Source organism: Rhinopithecus bieti, unplaced genomic scaffold (genome assembly GCF_001698545.2).
Source record: "Rhinopithecus bieti isolate Rb0 unplaced genomic scaffold, ASM169854v2 scaffold_6536, whole genome shotgun sequence".
NCBI classification, from domain to species: Eukaryota; Metazoa; Chordata; class Mammalia; order Primates; family Cercopithecidae; genus Rhinopithecus; species Rhinopithecus bieti.
Window position 1 is genome coordinate 1,101,903 of NW_016805524.1, and position 14,947 is coordinate 1,116,849.

A 14,947-nucleotide genomic window follows, 5' to 3' on the forward strand; every position below is an offset into this window, starting at 1 on the left:
GAAGTATAGCTGGGCCGTATTATCCAGGTTAAATCATACACAAAACTTTAATTTAATATTTTAAGTAACGTTTAAATAGACATAGGGTGTGCTGTTAACTACGAAGAGGTAGTGAAGATGTATTAAGAGAAGTTTTGAGGGATGGATTTGTTTTAAAACTAAAATTGCTTAGCACTTACAGAACTGCACGTCCCATACAGGATCTTCAAGCAAGACTGTTTCTTGTTTGTTATGGTTGACAGGGCCACCACTCTTTCTCTGTAGGAACCCAACATTGACAAGAAGAAAGCAAAGCAAAATCTTTGTGACACATTGTCCCTGGGACACTTTATTTAATTTACTTTTAAATTTACTATCCTAAAACAGTTACAATGAAGAGGTCCTTTAAAAATGGGATCATTTGATTCCAAATGTATTTGTTAAATTTCTTAGGTATGATTATTTCTGCCCTTAGTGTGTCTATGATTTTATGTAGCCAAAATTAATACCACTTAATACCAATTTGCTTTCAACGTTACCGATTCAGGAAATCTAAAAGGTAGATTTGGCATGACAGATTAGAAAACAATAACCTGGCACCAGAGATAATGGTCACCTTATGCATCCTCTACTTTTTGAATGAAGATGAAGACCCTCCCTCAGCCACCTCACATGATGATGTTGAAAATAACCTCAGAAAATGGATGTGGAAAGATTGAACTATAAAAGTACTCTAAAGCCATAGGATGTTATTACATTCTGAATTTGAAGTTTTTCTTATACAAGCAAGACTTGTTTTCATTAATATACCTGTGATATGCCAATCTCTGAGCTATGAGAGTGAATAGCCTCTTAGGAGGGCAGAATCTGGACCATGGGTCGGTGTTCTGTTAGGATCCTAACAGCTGGACGAACAAGGTTAACATCCTGTCTGCATGCCCTGATGGTATGTGGATGTGAAGTGCTTGTACCATCTCTGGGGTCCAGTGGTATTCATAGCTCAAATAAGTGAGATTTTATGAGGTAAAAATCCATGAATACTTAATCAACTTAAAATTTTATTTGATTTAAAGTCTGCTGGACTATTTACTGGGGATTCAAAAATATTTTAACTCCTTTCAGAAGGTGCTTACGGGTCCAGAATTTAACTTTCTTTATATAATTTAAATCTAAAGTTATTATAATCTGATTTCTAAGATAATCCTTTATACATCATGTAGCTTGAAAGAAACCAGTCAGCCGAATGTGATAGGACACACCTGTAATCCCAGCTACTCAGGATGCTGAGTCACAAGAATCGCTTGTACCTGGGAAGTGGAGGTTGTGGTGAGCCAAGATTGTGCCACTGCACTCCAGCCTGGGTGACAAAGTGAGACACTGTCTCTAAAAAATAAATAACCCTAGCAAAGTGTTCAGATAAAATCTGTTAAAAATCAGAGTCCTCCGGATAAAGTCTGAGAAATAAGCTCTATTATTATTTTTCTTTCCCTACTCACTTTTTTTAAACTGATGAAAAAATAAAGTTGAGAGACCTTCTTTTCTCTCTTAAAATCTTTTGTGAGCCTTAAAGTCATTCTTCCAAACTGTCCCCCTCCCACCAACAAAAATCTATGGAAAGGTCCTCAGCTGTCCCCACACTTAATACTTTATGACAATCGTGTTCTCACTAAATCCTTTAGTCACTTCCCACCTGGATTGAAATTCTTAAGCAACAGTTCAGTTCTGGCTCCCACTCGAGCCTAGATGAAGCCCTTCAAAGGCATGAGTCAGACACGGTTTATCCATCTCTATGTGAGGCAGACAGGATAAATATAGCAAATGAGCTTAAGGAACTTATGGTCAGAATGAAAACAAGACTAAGGGGAACTTGCTTAGTACTGGTCTAACGAAGAGGGCAATTACATGGTATCAATTAATAGTGAGATCAGGTTTCCAGAAGATAAATTCCGTACAAAGAGTAACAGTCAGGGAAAGCTTATTGAACAGATGAGACTTGGGTGAGGGCTTGAAGGATGGAAAATGTGGAGTGAGGGAGCGAAGTATTAAGTAAGAGGAGCAAGACTCAGCAAGGTGAGTTTCCGATATAACAGTGATCGCATCCTAAAGTACCATGGTGAGCTGTGCATGGGAGCTGTAGGCAACAGCCTGGTTAGAATATTCTTCTCCTGAGCACCCCCATCCCAGACCCCACGTGGCATCTACAGGCCCAGATAAACATTTGTGTCCTTGCGTTTGTAACGGTACTCTAGCTTTTCCCTCACCCCCAGCAATTCAGAATCGTAACATTTCTTTGGTCCCAGTATACTAATGATTTTGTTGGACATTCAGATTCTTGCATTTTGCCATTAAAGAATGCCATTTCTTTTCCTGGGCTGTTTTTCTTAAATGATCAAGAAACTTCCATCAACCACGCTCAGCCACACTTCTCACCCAACTTCCCATAACCTTTCTATTCTCTAATCTTCTTTGGAGAGTTTATTCTCGCCCTATGACAGGAGTGAGTACACTTGTTCCCTTTTTGGGGAAGCATGTGCTTTCCTTACCAGTCTAACCAGGCAGGTGTCTTCATGTCATTTTGCTGAGCACCTCCCTAGCAGGGCTGTGGCACCTAAGTAAGTAACACAGTGAGAGCTGTGACACCTGAGTGGGTGATGCAAGCTGATGTTCTTTGCGTCGTCTTCATGAGTGTGTGGGATTTTCTAACTTTCTTCAAGGGATAGATTCATGATGCCCACTTCTTTTGGATCACAACAACCTCTAGAGTTGTACTTATAAAGAATGCCAGTAGATGCTGTTGATGAAACTAACTTGAAAAACTGTGTGTGTGTGTGTTTTGTGATTAGAGATAAATTATCTTCCCACTTGGAATATACAAATAATCAACTTTAAAAGAGAGCAGTGGAAGGACAAATGATGCTGTATCTTAAGAGATGTTGTGAAGGGAAAAATTTTCCAGTTTCCTCTTGTGGAAATGAGTGTCTCCCCTCCATGTCAAAAAAAATAACCATGGCTATGATTGTTCACAATCTTTTTATTATTTATTTATTTATCTTTGAGATAGAGTTTCACTCTTGTCACCCAGGCTGGAGCACAATGGCGTGATCTCAGCTCACTGAAACTTCAGCCTCCTGGGTTCAAGCAATTCTCCTGCCTCAGCCTCCTAAGTAGCTGAGATTACACATCCGGCTACTTTTTGTATTTTTAGTAGAGACAGGGTTTCACCATATTGGCCAATAGTTATTTAACTAGGTAAGTTTTTCCTTTTAACCAATGAGTAAGAAGGTATCCCCACTCCCACCCCAAACTCTTACCGAGAATTATTGAAGCTTCACATGAAGCAATCTCTGCCATACTTATTGATTGAGAAATAATGGGTCATAATGGGAATTCTTTCTACTTTGAGGAATTTTCATGATATAATGTGATGTAAAACCTTTCATCATAGGATGTAGCTGCTCTATTTTATTTATCTGGAGGTGTCTTTTAATGTAAAGTCATTTGTTTCTAGAAAAGAAAATACTTCTATATTATTTTGATTAAAGAATCCCAAACTTTACAAATAATTCTGTGACTGAAAGTTGGTAAGTGAAGACCCTTGTAAATCCAACAGAAACTCTCAGTGGATTGATCTTAAGGGAAGGAAGTCTGTTTTATTCTGATCATGTCTTGTCCTGTCTCTCTCTAGCATCCAGGTTCAAGCCTGATGTATGACAGCCTTCTACACAAATGTGCCTCTTTTGCTAGGCCTGTATGTGAGTCTAGCAGCCCATACACTGAAGCTTTCTGGGGAGCATGAGCATTGCTATTTTGCCTTTGCTTTGTGGTGTTCTAAGCTTCAGTGAAATCCATCTGGTAGTGTTGGCACTGAAGTCTCTATTGAATTCGTTATCAAAGTGGAACCCCTTATTCCAGATGATCTTTAGCTCAGCTCAAGAACCAGAAATACCCCACACAGATAGGCTCTGAGAAGCTTCAGCTTTGAATGCTTGAAGAGTATGATTACTTTCTTAGTGTAAGAAGAAAGATTATACTGGTTACATATTTTTGAAGCAATTACTGAAACACCTACTGAATTGGTACTAAAAATCAGACACTTACAGGTGTTTGGTAAACACACGGATTTTCAGATTATACCCTAGTCCTTCTGCCTCAGTGAGACTGATTTCTGTGTTTGAAGGGAGGCCCAGGTATTTGCTTAGGTAGAACAAGCACTTGCTAATGACTCTGAGGCAGTTTGTCAGGCATATTTTGGAAATGGTCATAAAAAAAGAGAAATAACTCACAGACAAAAACCTTGCCATTCTGAGATGCAATTTACTACAGAGATTAAGAGCTTCAGCTCTGGAGCCAGGTGGCTGGGACTGAATCCCAGCTCTGCCACACTTGCTTATTACTGCGGGCAGTTTCTTCATCTGTAACATGGGATGTAATAGCATCTACCTCCTGGGGTGGTTGTGAGGAATCAGTGAGCTCTAATAGGCAAAATGCTTTATTTGGTCCTGGCTCAATGTAAGCACTCAAAAATTTTTAAGTGTTATTACTTGTTTTGTCACTTCTATTTTGCTTCAAACACTTTTAATGTAATTATAAAATAATCCCTGTGATTATAAAATATAATAAATATAAATTATTTTAATATAATTATTTGATAAAATAATGCCTGGGAAAACTAGTGTATTTCAGAACTTCCCATTATACAATATAAACTCGAGCAAGAGGAGGCAAGAGAACATTGTATAGACCTTAAAACCAGACAGATCTGTGTTTGTGTTTCAACCTTCATTCCTTGGAAGCTGTTACTGTAACCTGACCCTCTGTTTCCTTATCTGCAAAATGGGAATGATCATAGACCCTGTAGTACCAAGTTGTTGTGTAGTATAGATGAAGCATATGTGGGCGAGCCTACTTCCTAACATACAGAGAGTACTCAGTGGGTATTTTCTCTTTTATTGTTATTATATTTTGCACTCTGGGGATATTTGTATGTTCTAGTCTTGGAAGTAGCATTTAGTCTGGAAAGTCACTTGGGTGCCATTTGGAGTACCGAACTGTGATTTACTTGGTCAGACCCTAAGTCCTATGTGAAGGCAGGTGGAGCGGCCCTACAAACTTGAGTCTGGTGGTGAAAAATTAATATTGGCTGAGCCTGATTCTCTAGTAAGTACACCTCTAGTATGGTTATTATATTTTGCATTCTGGGGATATTTGTATGGGTTAGGTGTAAATATCCAATTTTTTATAGGAAAGTCAAAGTTTTTTGTTGTTATCCTGTCATATAGGGGAAGGACTAGTTAGTTTACATATAATTAGTATTTGTTAGTTTACAGGTCAATTAGTACTTGGCTTAAAATACTGATTAGTAAGTCATGTGTGTGTATATGTATATACATGTATCAATCAAACGTATGTACATCAGAGAGATTGATACATATATCATGGAGATGGACAGATGATAGATGGATTGATTCAGCAACCCAGGTTTAGAGGGAAAAAGGAGAGAATGGGGATTCAGGGAGGCTTTTCTGAGAAAGGGGGTTTCAAATTCTGCTGAATTGTGAAGTGCAATCGAAGTTAACCTGGATTTGAAAGCAGGAATTAGGAGCTGTAAGGAGTAACATTAGAAAGCCTGCATGTTGGTTTACTAGGATTAGGCTAGAATGTATGCCCGGATGCATTGGAGTCATAGTTGCTGGGAAAAGACCAAAGAAGTTCTAAAGATAAACTGGGTTTAGACCAGCTAAGGCCTAATACATAAACCCTAGTAAGCAGTTTGAATATTATCCTAAGGGCAACAGGGAGCCATTAAAGGTTACTTTTTTAAGCAGGGGAGTGACAAGGTCAGTCATGCACATTAGAGCGTCTACTGACTTTGCAGAAAATGGGCTGGACAGTACCCAAAGATGGGTAAAGAAACCAGTAGAAGAGGCTGTTGCAGAAGTCCCCTGCTGTGGCCTGGTCTGAGTTAGCAGCTCTGTTTGCCTAAGTCCTATGTGAAGGCAGGTGGAGTGGCCCTGCGAACTTTATTCTGGTGGTGAAAAATTAATATTGCCTGAGCCTGATTCTCTAGTATGTACACCTCTCCCTAAAGTAAGATCCTTTTGGAAGTTGCATTAAGTCTCCAAAGCCACTGGGGTGCCATTAAACTCCTGTTTCGGCATACTAAATGGAATGGAATCTCAGCTGCAGTCAGCCAGCAAATGAGTATAACTTATGTTGAATTCCAGCTAATGCACAGTCTTGGAAGTAGCATTTAGTCTGGAAAGTCACTTGGGTGCCATTTGGAGTACCGAACTGTGATTTACTTGGTCAGACCCTCATGGCCTGTGTGTGCCAATATAGCCTCCATGGTCTTTCCTACTTCATTTTGGGAGATAACTTATGGAATGAAAACATCCATTTTAAAAATGTATTTTCTATATCTTATTCATTTTCTTGGTGGATAGGGATTATTGAGGTCAGTATTTATTGCTCAAAAAGGTGTCATTTAAATGAAAATAGCAAGTCATAACCTAAAATCGTATAGTTTAAATGAAAGTAACGGATCATAACCCAAGGTAATTTTCCTCTTAAATGCATATAATAGCTAAAGTTTTTTTAAAAGCATTGATATCCACACCTTTATCCAAAAGTAATTTAAAATTTCTTTTACAAGGCATTTTTAAATGTTCATCCCATGTAAGTTTGCTTTATATATAATATCAATAATAAATTGTTCACTCATATGTACATAAAGAGTGAGTCATATACCTATAAGAGACAATGTTTAAAAAAAAAAAACAAAACTGATAGTCTGATAAGCCCTGCGAGGTCTGAGACTATGTCTTAGTCATCCTTTTAGCCCCATGTAATTGTCACCGTGAGCCTGGCATTGGATACATGTTTCCCTTGTATGTGATTACCACATGCAAATGAACGTGAATGTGTGAAGTCTGTCTATTGATAGCTAATTGTGGTGGCTACCAGCACTGTGAGAGCTCTCTGCCTGTCTAAGATAGGTGTTCTGGGAACTTTGAACAATTGATATTCCTGAAATGTGCAAATGAAGAAACCTCAAATAGAGTCTGTATGATAACTAAATTTGACACTATTTTAGGAAACAGATTCCGTTCTTAATAAAAATAATTCTTGGCTCAAGCTTTTTAAAGTTCATAGATGCTTGATAAGTAAATAGGAATTGAATTTTAGATATGTAAAGAGATTAAGTCAATTTATCTAATTTGGGAAAGTAAAAAGAGGGAAAAGATACATAAATAGAGAATGTTAGAAGTGCTTGCTGCAATAAACCATAATGTGCCTAACATTTATGTGATATTGTAGAGTGTCCATTATGCTTTCCAAAACATTACCTCATCTATCTGTTGGGAACACTGCAAAGTAGAGTTTTTGCAGATAAGGAAATTATGTTTTAGAGTGGCTAGGAGACTTGTCCAAAATCCAAACAGCTCATAAATGATGAACTGAAAACTGTTTTCTGACTCTTAAGCCAATACTTAAATGTTCAGTAGCAAGTAAATAATTGGCATATACTACCACATTTTATACCTGAAGCCATCTGAATAGTGAGTTCACGTTGAAGAAATTCCTTCTTGAACTGCCAACACGTTTATGGTCTTTACCACTCATTTGCCCTAAAACTGTAACTTTTTAAAAAATGACTTTTATTTCTAATTATAGAAGCAACATAGGTTCCGAGTAGAAAACTTAAAAATGTACATTGGCTTAATGAATGCTATGTAACCATACATCAACTCCTTCAGAGATAGCATTTCTAAGAATTTTGTGCTTTTAGAAAATTGTTATGCTTTAAAAAATATTTTAAATGAGATTATCAAAATACTTTTGTTATTTTAGTTTTACTTTCACAAAATAATACAAAATTTTTTTCATGTCATTAAACATCATTATTACACCATTTTAACAGCTTCATAGTATTCCATTTTCTGAATAATACCTGTTAAGGACTTGGGGCTGCTTCCCTAGGTTTTTTTATTAGAAGCAACACTGAAGAACATCTTTGCTATCTCTTTGTATAAATGTATAATTTTTTTTTCTTAGAGTAAATGCCTGACATAAAATTGCTGGGTTAAATGGCATACAGAAATTCTCAATCATAAGCCAAATAGCCAAACAGAAAGATTGTGCCTATGTAAATTCCCATTTTGCATTATATGAATGCCATTTTTTATGTATTTCCCAATCTCTGATCTTATCTTCTTAAAAAAATCTTTGCCAATATGATTATCAATGGTAACATATTATTGTTTTGCATAGCTTAATAACAAAATAGTAAATCACGTGAAAGAGGGAACTCAGCTTTGCCCTCGTGTTGTATCTTACACAGTGCCTACTATTCATTGTTTAACAATGTGGACATTCAACAGAACATTATCTTGACAGCACGTGTAATAGATAAAACATTAATCATATTCCTCTTTCATCTTTGTTGTTTCAAATTTATCAAGTGCTGCCATTCATTCTTCTGTGAAATGAAATGGCCTTTTCAGTATGCCATTTTAATGACCATATAATACAAGTCTGAAGCATTTTAAATTCTTGGAAGTAGTATCATAGTTTTTGAGCTTGCAAGAACCTTAAAGATCATCTAATCTCACCCCATCATTTTACATTATGTGAATTTAATATAAATACATGAAAAATCTTGGTGTGTTTTGCAAATTGAAAAGTTCAGTGTCTAATATGTTTACACAAATGTATAATTTTGTCCTTAGTCTATATGAGTTAATAACATCCTTGGAAATTGAAACCTCTTTGTTTTTTAATTTTGTAGTAAAAACATCAACTATGTTAAGAAAACTACATTTTAGACGTGACAACGGATTCCAGTGTTGAAGATAAACCCAAATGCCAATTCTGCCTTATCTAAATGCTGTTTTCCTGAACCCACATTATTCCACATAGCCTGATGTAACCATATTTCTTTTCATTTTGTTTTAGGTAGCAGTTTTACAACATCATCAGGATTATATACAGGAAATAATTCACTCACAAATTCCTCTGGATTTAATAGTTCACAGCAGGTAATTTAAAAAGCCAGTTTAACTTCTGAAATATATCTTTAAATACAACATGATTTTCTTATATAAATAAAGATCTGTTTATATTATAAGTGAGAGTTTTCCTAAGGCTTTTAGCAGTTTTCTTTTAAAATTCACTTTAGCAGTCTTTTGTGGTGAGTTGTTTGGTTTTCAGATTGGTTTAATTTTACCTAGTATTGCATCATAGAAGAGCAAAAATAAGAAGAATATATATAATCTTACATAAAATTTGTTTTCAAGTCTGGGCTCTTTAGTTAATGTGTACTTGTATGTCCCCTTGTGTGAATTCAGAAAAGCCTCAGAAACACAAACATACAGTTACACTTTGATATGTAAGAGATAAGCAGCAGTATTTTGACTGACAATTCTTGTGTGGTTTGATTTGGTAGGACTATCCGTCTTACCCCAGTTTTGGCCAGGGTCAGTATGCACAGTATTATAACAGCTCACCGTATCCAGCACATTATATGACCAGCAGCAACACCAGCCCAACGACACCATCCACCAATGCCACTTACCAGCTTCAAGAACCACCATCTGGCATCACCAGCCAAGCAGTTACAGATCCCACAGCAGGTAATTATGTGAATATTATTAGTCCTGCAGGTGATATTTTCAATGGTTTTAATGCATTTTTCTACAGTCATATATTCATGCAGTGGTTGCACGATTTTGGCAGCTTTTGGCAAGGACTAAATATAAGTCAAGCAGCATGACTGTGGCATTCATTTTTATTTACTTTTTTTATTTGCTTGAAATTTTAAAATAAAGTATATAAACATCAAAAGCACATGAAATAGAGATTTTATTTGTAAATATACTCAATCTTTAAGATGTGTGTCGTTTTTGAGATGCATAACTATAAATACTTAGCTATAACTATAATTCATTGGCACCACATATTGAGCATGAAACGGCAATGCCTAGAATTTAGCCTTTATCATTATTCAATATTTAATGTTTTTCATCAAAGTAATATCTTGCTGATAGTTTAAAAAACAATCAAAAGTGAGCCTCTGCTTTCCCACATGTGGCCCACTGTGAATTTCATGACGATGTGTCATGAGTGTGGGCATTTGTTATACTTCTGCACAATCCTTGCTGGTCTCTTTCAAATGCCAGCCTCACCGTGTGGAAATCATCCTACATGATGTCTTTGATACCTCTTCCCCTCATTGATTCTTTCTTTCTTGAACTCTTAATGGTGTCTGCTTAATTTCCTGAATTGGTCTTTACTTAACATTTCCTATACTTTTATATACTTCTCACCTCCTTACCTTAACTTTTTAAAGATGTAATCATACCTTTCATGGATTGCAAACTAAGCTGTTATCCTCAAACAGTCAAAGTTTTCTTCCCCTTGCCTGTTTCCAGAGCTAAAGCCCACTCTGTTGCTACAAGTCAGGTTAAAATGGTCTTAACAATGAAAAAATTCCCTCTCTGATGTTATAATCAGAGTATTCATTCTAGGTTATACTAAATCATGAAAAAGAGTTCTGTGTCATAAATGCTAATGTAATTTTTGACTATAGAATTATATTTTAAATATTAATGGGTGATTGCTCCCCTAAAATCTTCCAAATTTTCATGTTCCAGGTTTTTTCCCTTTTAAAAAAGTATTCAGACATTGCTTTATTCTAAAGTTTCATCATTCTTGTCTTTCAGTTAACTTCTCATGCTCATTATTTCTGCTGCACATTTTAACTTTAAATATTTTTGTCTTTGATAATTGTATTCCATGTGTCTTTATTTTCCAAAAACTAAGTTGATACTATATTCCTCATTCACTTTACATGTGTATATACAGTGTTCATAGAACCGAGTATACATGTCTCTCCCTTCCTTTAATTAGATTTCACATCTGTACAATCACACTGAAGATAAATTTTATTGTAGAATGCATTGAATTTATTGTAGGAGTTTTTATAGAATTTTCTCTACTTACATAAACTTCATATAAGCATTATGAGGAAAGGTAATGGTTTGTCGCAACTTTAGGGAGATCTTGTCTTTTCATTTGAACCACCTGTGTCATTCAAGCTTCCTGAGAACTAAAAGGAGTTTTGAAATGAGAATCGTTATGTAAATGAGATGTAGCAAACCTCTTTTAGGGTCTAGAGAGTCATAGAATGAGAAAAGGAGACTGCAGAATAATTTTATTTAATTTATGACATTTTGGTTGTGAAGACTACATTATAAATAAACTGGTGAAGACTTAATTGTGTTTCTTAAATTAAGGTTGGTTAGAGCTTTTTTGAAAAGGCTATCTGGTCAGATATAAGTGTTTGTCTCTGAAACCAGACATTGTTCTAAGTGAGTTTTTTTCCTTAAAGGGATGCTATGTTAAAGAGTGGGGATGGTGGAGTTCAAAGCCAGGCCACATGGAAAACAATGAAAAATTCTAATTTCAAAATCTGTCCATGGTTTTAAGAGTGAATGATGTATTTTAGTTTGTATTGTAAAAGTAAAAGTGCTTAGTGTTTTAGGTACTTATTTTAATTTCATTATTTTATGGGAAAAGAATAAGAATGAGTTGAACCGAGGAAAAAATAATACTTTTCAGATTTCTTATACATACCTCTTCCAACTAAAGCGAATATGTCTGGATTAGCCTTTCTTGTGTTGCATAATTAGAATTGGAAAGTTCGCTGAGTTTCCACGTTGAAAAAAAATGATTTTCTTAAAAAATTCAAGGAAGATCTAGTCTGGGTATTTTGTTTTCATTCTTTAATTTGTGATAAGACCACAAATTCAGCCTGTTTTTTGGCATTAACTTGTCTTTCTTAGTAGTCATATATAAAATAATAGACTCACTATTCTTGATGAAAAGGAAGTTTTGATGGTAAAGTACATAAAACAGAAGAATTTATTAAACTAAAGGATTTAGAAATGATTTATTAAAAACAATTTCTGTTTTGAGGTAGAATTTTTTACATCATTAAAATAATGAATGTCTCTTTTTGTTGGAATAATTTTGCGTCTTTTTTTTTTTCTTTTAGTCTATTGGGCTTAAAGTCAGTATTTTATAATACTGGAGAGTTAGACTCTAGTCATTTTCTTATCTTATGTATGCCTAGTTTCTGCCTTTCAATTTCATGATATTGTGCAGTAGGATCAAATCTAGGTATATGTGATATTTCTCTCATGCTTCATGATTTCTGTTCCTGCATTGTTGGTTGAATTATTATGTCACAATGGACATATAAAGATAATTTGTAAGGATTTTTCAGGGCAAACATGTAAGGACTCATTTGTGGGGTTTTTTTGTGCCTTTTAAAAGTTACTTTTTAAGTCTGTGATGATATGCAGTGTTACTTGTAAACATGTAATTCCTCATGAATTTTGAGTTCAAAAATTATTTTCAAATGTTTATAATGAAATATTCAAAGCTGTATTACCCTTTGGATGGATATTTTAATGCATTAAAAATAATATAACTTGAATCTGAAAGCTTCCAAAATTTTACTCTATTTTAAAACTAAAACAGTGCCTTTACATTCATTTTTTAAAAAATGAATTTGTTAGCTCTTTCTTCACTATCTTAATTTAAAAATTCATGTCATCTGCACAAATGTTAGAATCTGTCTACCTTGAGAAATATAGATGTTTTCTAGTCACTCAATGAGATTTTAATTTGTTTATTGTATTAAAAAAAACCCATGCCTACTCTTCAACTAGCCATGCCAATCACCCCTTACCCCCAATTAAAGGACATCTTGGTTGCTTTGAGTTTTGGGCCATTATTCATGAAGTTGCTATAAACATCTGTGTGCAGTTTTTAAATAGATATAAGTTTTCAACTCCTGTGGGTAAATACCTAGGAGTGTGATTGCTGGATCATATGGCAGCACCACGTTTAGCTTTGGAAGAAACTTCCAAATCATCTTTCAAAGTGGCTCTACTATTTTGTGTTCTCATCAGCAATGAATGAGGGTTCCTGTTGCTCCATATTCTTGCCATAATTTGGTGTTGTCATGTTGTAGATTTTGGCCATTCTAATTGAGGAGTAGTGCTATCTTGTTGTTTTGTTTCCTAATGACATATGATGTGAAGCATCTTTTCACATGCTTATTTGCCACCTGTATGTCTTTTTTGGTGAGGTGTCTGTTCAGATATTTTGCCCACTTCTTAAACAGGTTGTTTACTTATTGTTGGGTTTTAGGAGTTCTTTGTTTATTTTGATACACATCTTTTATCAGATAGGTGTTTTGCAAATATTTTCTCCCAGTCTGTGGATTTTCTTTTCTCTTAGCAGTGTCTTTTGCAGAGAAGTTTTAATTTTAATCATCCAGTTTATCAGTTTTCCCTCATGGATTATGCCTTTGCCCCGTATCTAAAACTTATTGCCAAAACCAAGGCTATTTAGATTTTCTCCTGTGTTACTATGTAGAAGTTTCATAATTTTGCATTTTACATTTAGGTCTCTGATACATTTTGAATTCATTTTGTGAAAATATAAGGTCAGGGTCTGGATTCATTTTTGCATATGGATGTGCAGTGGTTCCAAATTAATTTTTGAAAAACTGTCTTTTCTCCATTGTGTTGCCTTTGCTGCTTTGTCAAAGATCACTTGACTGTATTTAAGTGGGGCTATTTCAGGGCTCTCTCTTCTGTTCCATTGATCTATTTGTCTATTTTTTCACCAATACCACTCTGTCTTGATTACTATAGCTTTATAGTAAGTCCTAAAGTCAGTGTCTGTCTTTCACCTTTTTCTTCTCCTTCAGCATTGTGTTGGCTATTCTGAGTCTTTTTTCTCTCCATGTAATCTTTAGAATCAATTTGTGAGTATCCACAAAATAAATTTCTGGGATTTTGGCTGGAATCACATTGAATTTATAGATCAAATTGGGACAAACTGATGTCTTGACAATATTGAATCTATCCATGTGCATGGAATATCTCTCCATTTACTTATATCTTATTTGATTTCTTTTATAGTTTTTCTCATATAAAGTTTATGTATAATTTTTAGAGTTACACCTAAGTATTTCTCTCTCTGTCTCTGTCTCTCTGTCTCTGTCTCTCTCTCTCTTTCTGTCTCTTTCCCTTTCTAGTGTTGATGGAAATAGTGGTGTGTTTTTAATTTCAAATTCCAACTGCTCATTGCTGTTATATAGAGAAGCATTTCACTTTTATCTATTATGTTATATCCTGCAATCTTCCTCATTGGTTTCAGGAGTTGTTTGGTTTTGGGGGTGAATATTTGTTGATTTTTAAAAGTATTTTCTACATGGACAATCATGTTTTATTGTGAATAAAGACAATTGTATTTCTTCCTTCCCAATTTGTATACCTTTTATTTTCTTACTGTATCAGTAAGGACTTCTAGTACAATGTTGAACAGGAGTGGTAGAGGAGACATCTTTGCTTTGTTCCTTATCTTAGAAAGGAGACATCTAGTTTCTCACCATTAAGTATGATGTTAGCTGTAAGTTGTTTTTTGGTGTTCTTTGTCAACTTTAGGAAGCTCTCTCCTCTTTCCTAGATTACTGAGAGTTTTTCTTATTTTGAATGGGTATTGGACTTTGTCAAATGCTTTTTATGCATCTGATGATTTGATCATATGATTTTTCTTCATTAGCCCATTGATGTGATAGATTACGTTAATTTTCAAATGTTGAACCAGCCTTATATATCTTGGATTAATCCTACTTGGTCATGACATACAATTTTTATACATTATTGGATTCAGTTTCCTAATATTTTGTTGAGGATCTTTGCATTTATGTTCATGAGAAATACTGTTCTAGTTTTCACATCTTGTAATGCCTTTATCTTGTTTCAGTATTAGGGTAACGCTGGCCTCACTGATGAAGTTGCAAAATGTTCCCTCTGCTTCTGTTTTCTGGAACAGATTGGAGAGAATTGGAATCAATTTTTTTCTTAAGTATTTTGATGGAATTTACCAG

General features: G+C 35.0%; 1 protein-coding gene across 1 annotated transcript in view; it reads left to right on the forward strand.

Moving 5' to 3' along the window:
- Positions 1-14,947, forward strand: part of EYA1 (EYA transcriptional coactivator and phosphatase 1) — a 167,231-nt gene that overhangs the window by 56,632 nt on the left and 95,652 nt on the right. Inside the window, exons 8-9 of the mRNA XM_017872729.1 lie at positions 8,935-9,017; positions 9,425-9,611. Coding sequence (XP_017728218.1) covers positions 8,935-9,017; positions 9,425-9,611 — 270 coding nt within the window. The remainder of the gene's footprint in view (positions 1-8,934; positions 9,018-9,424; positions 9,612-14,947) is intronic.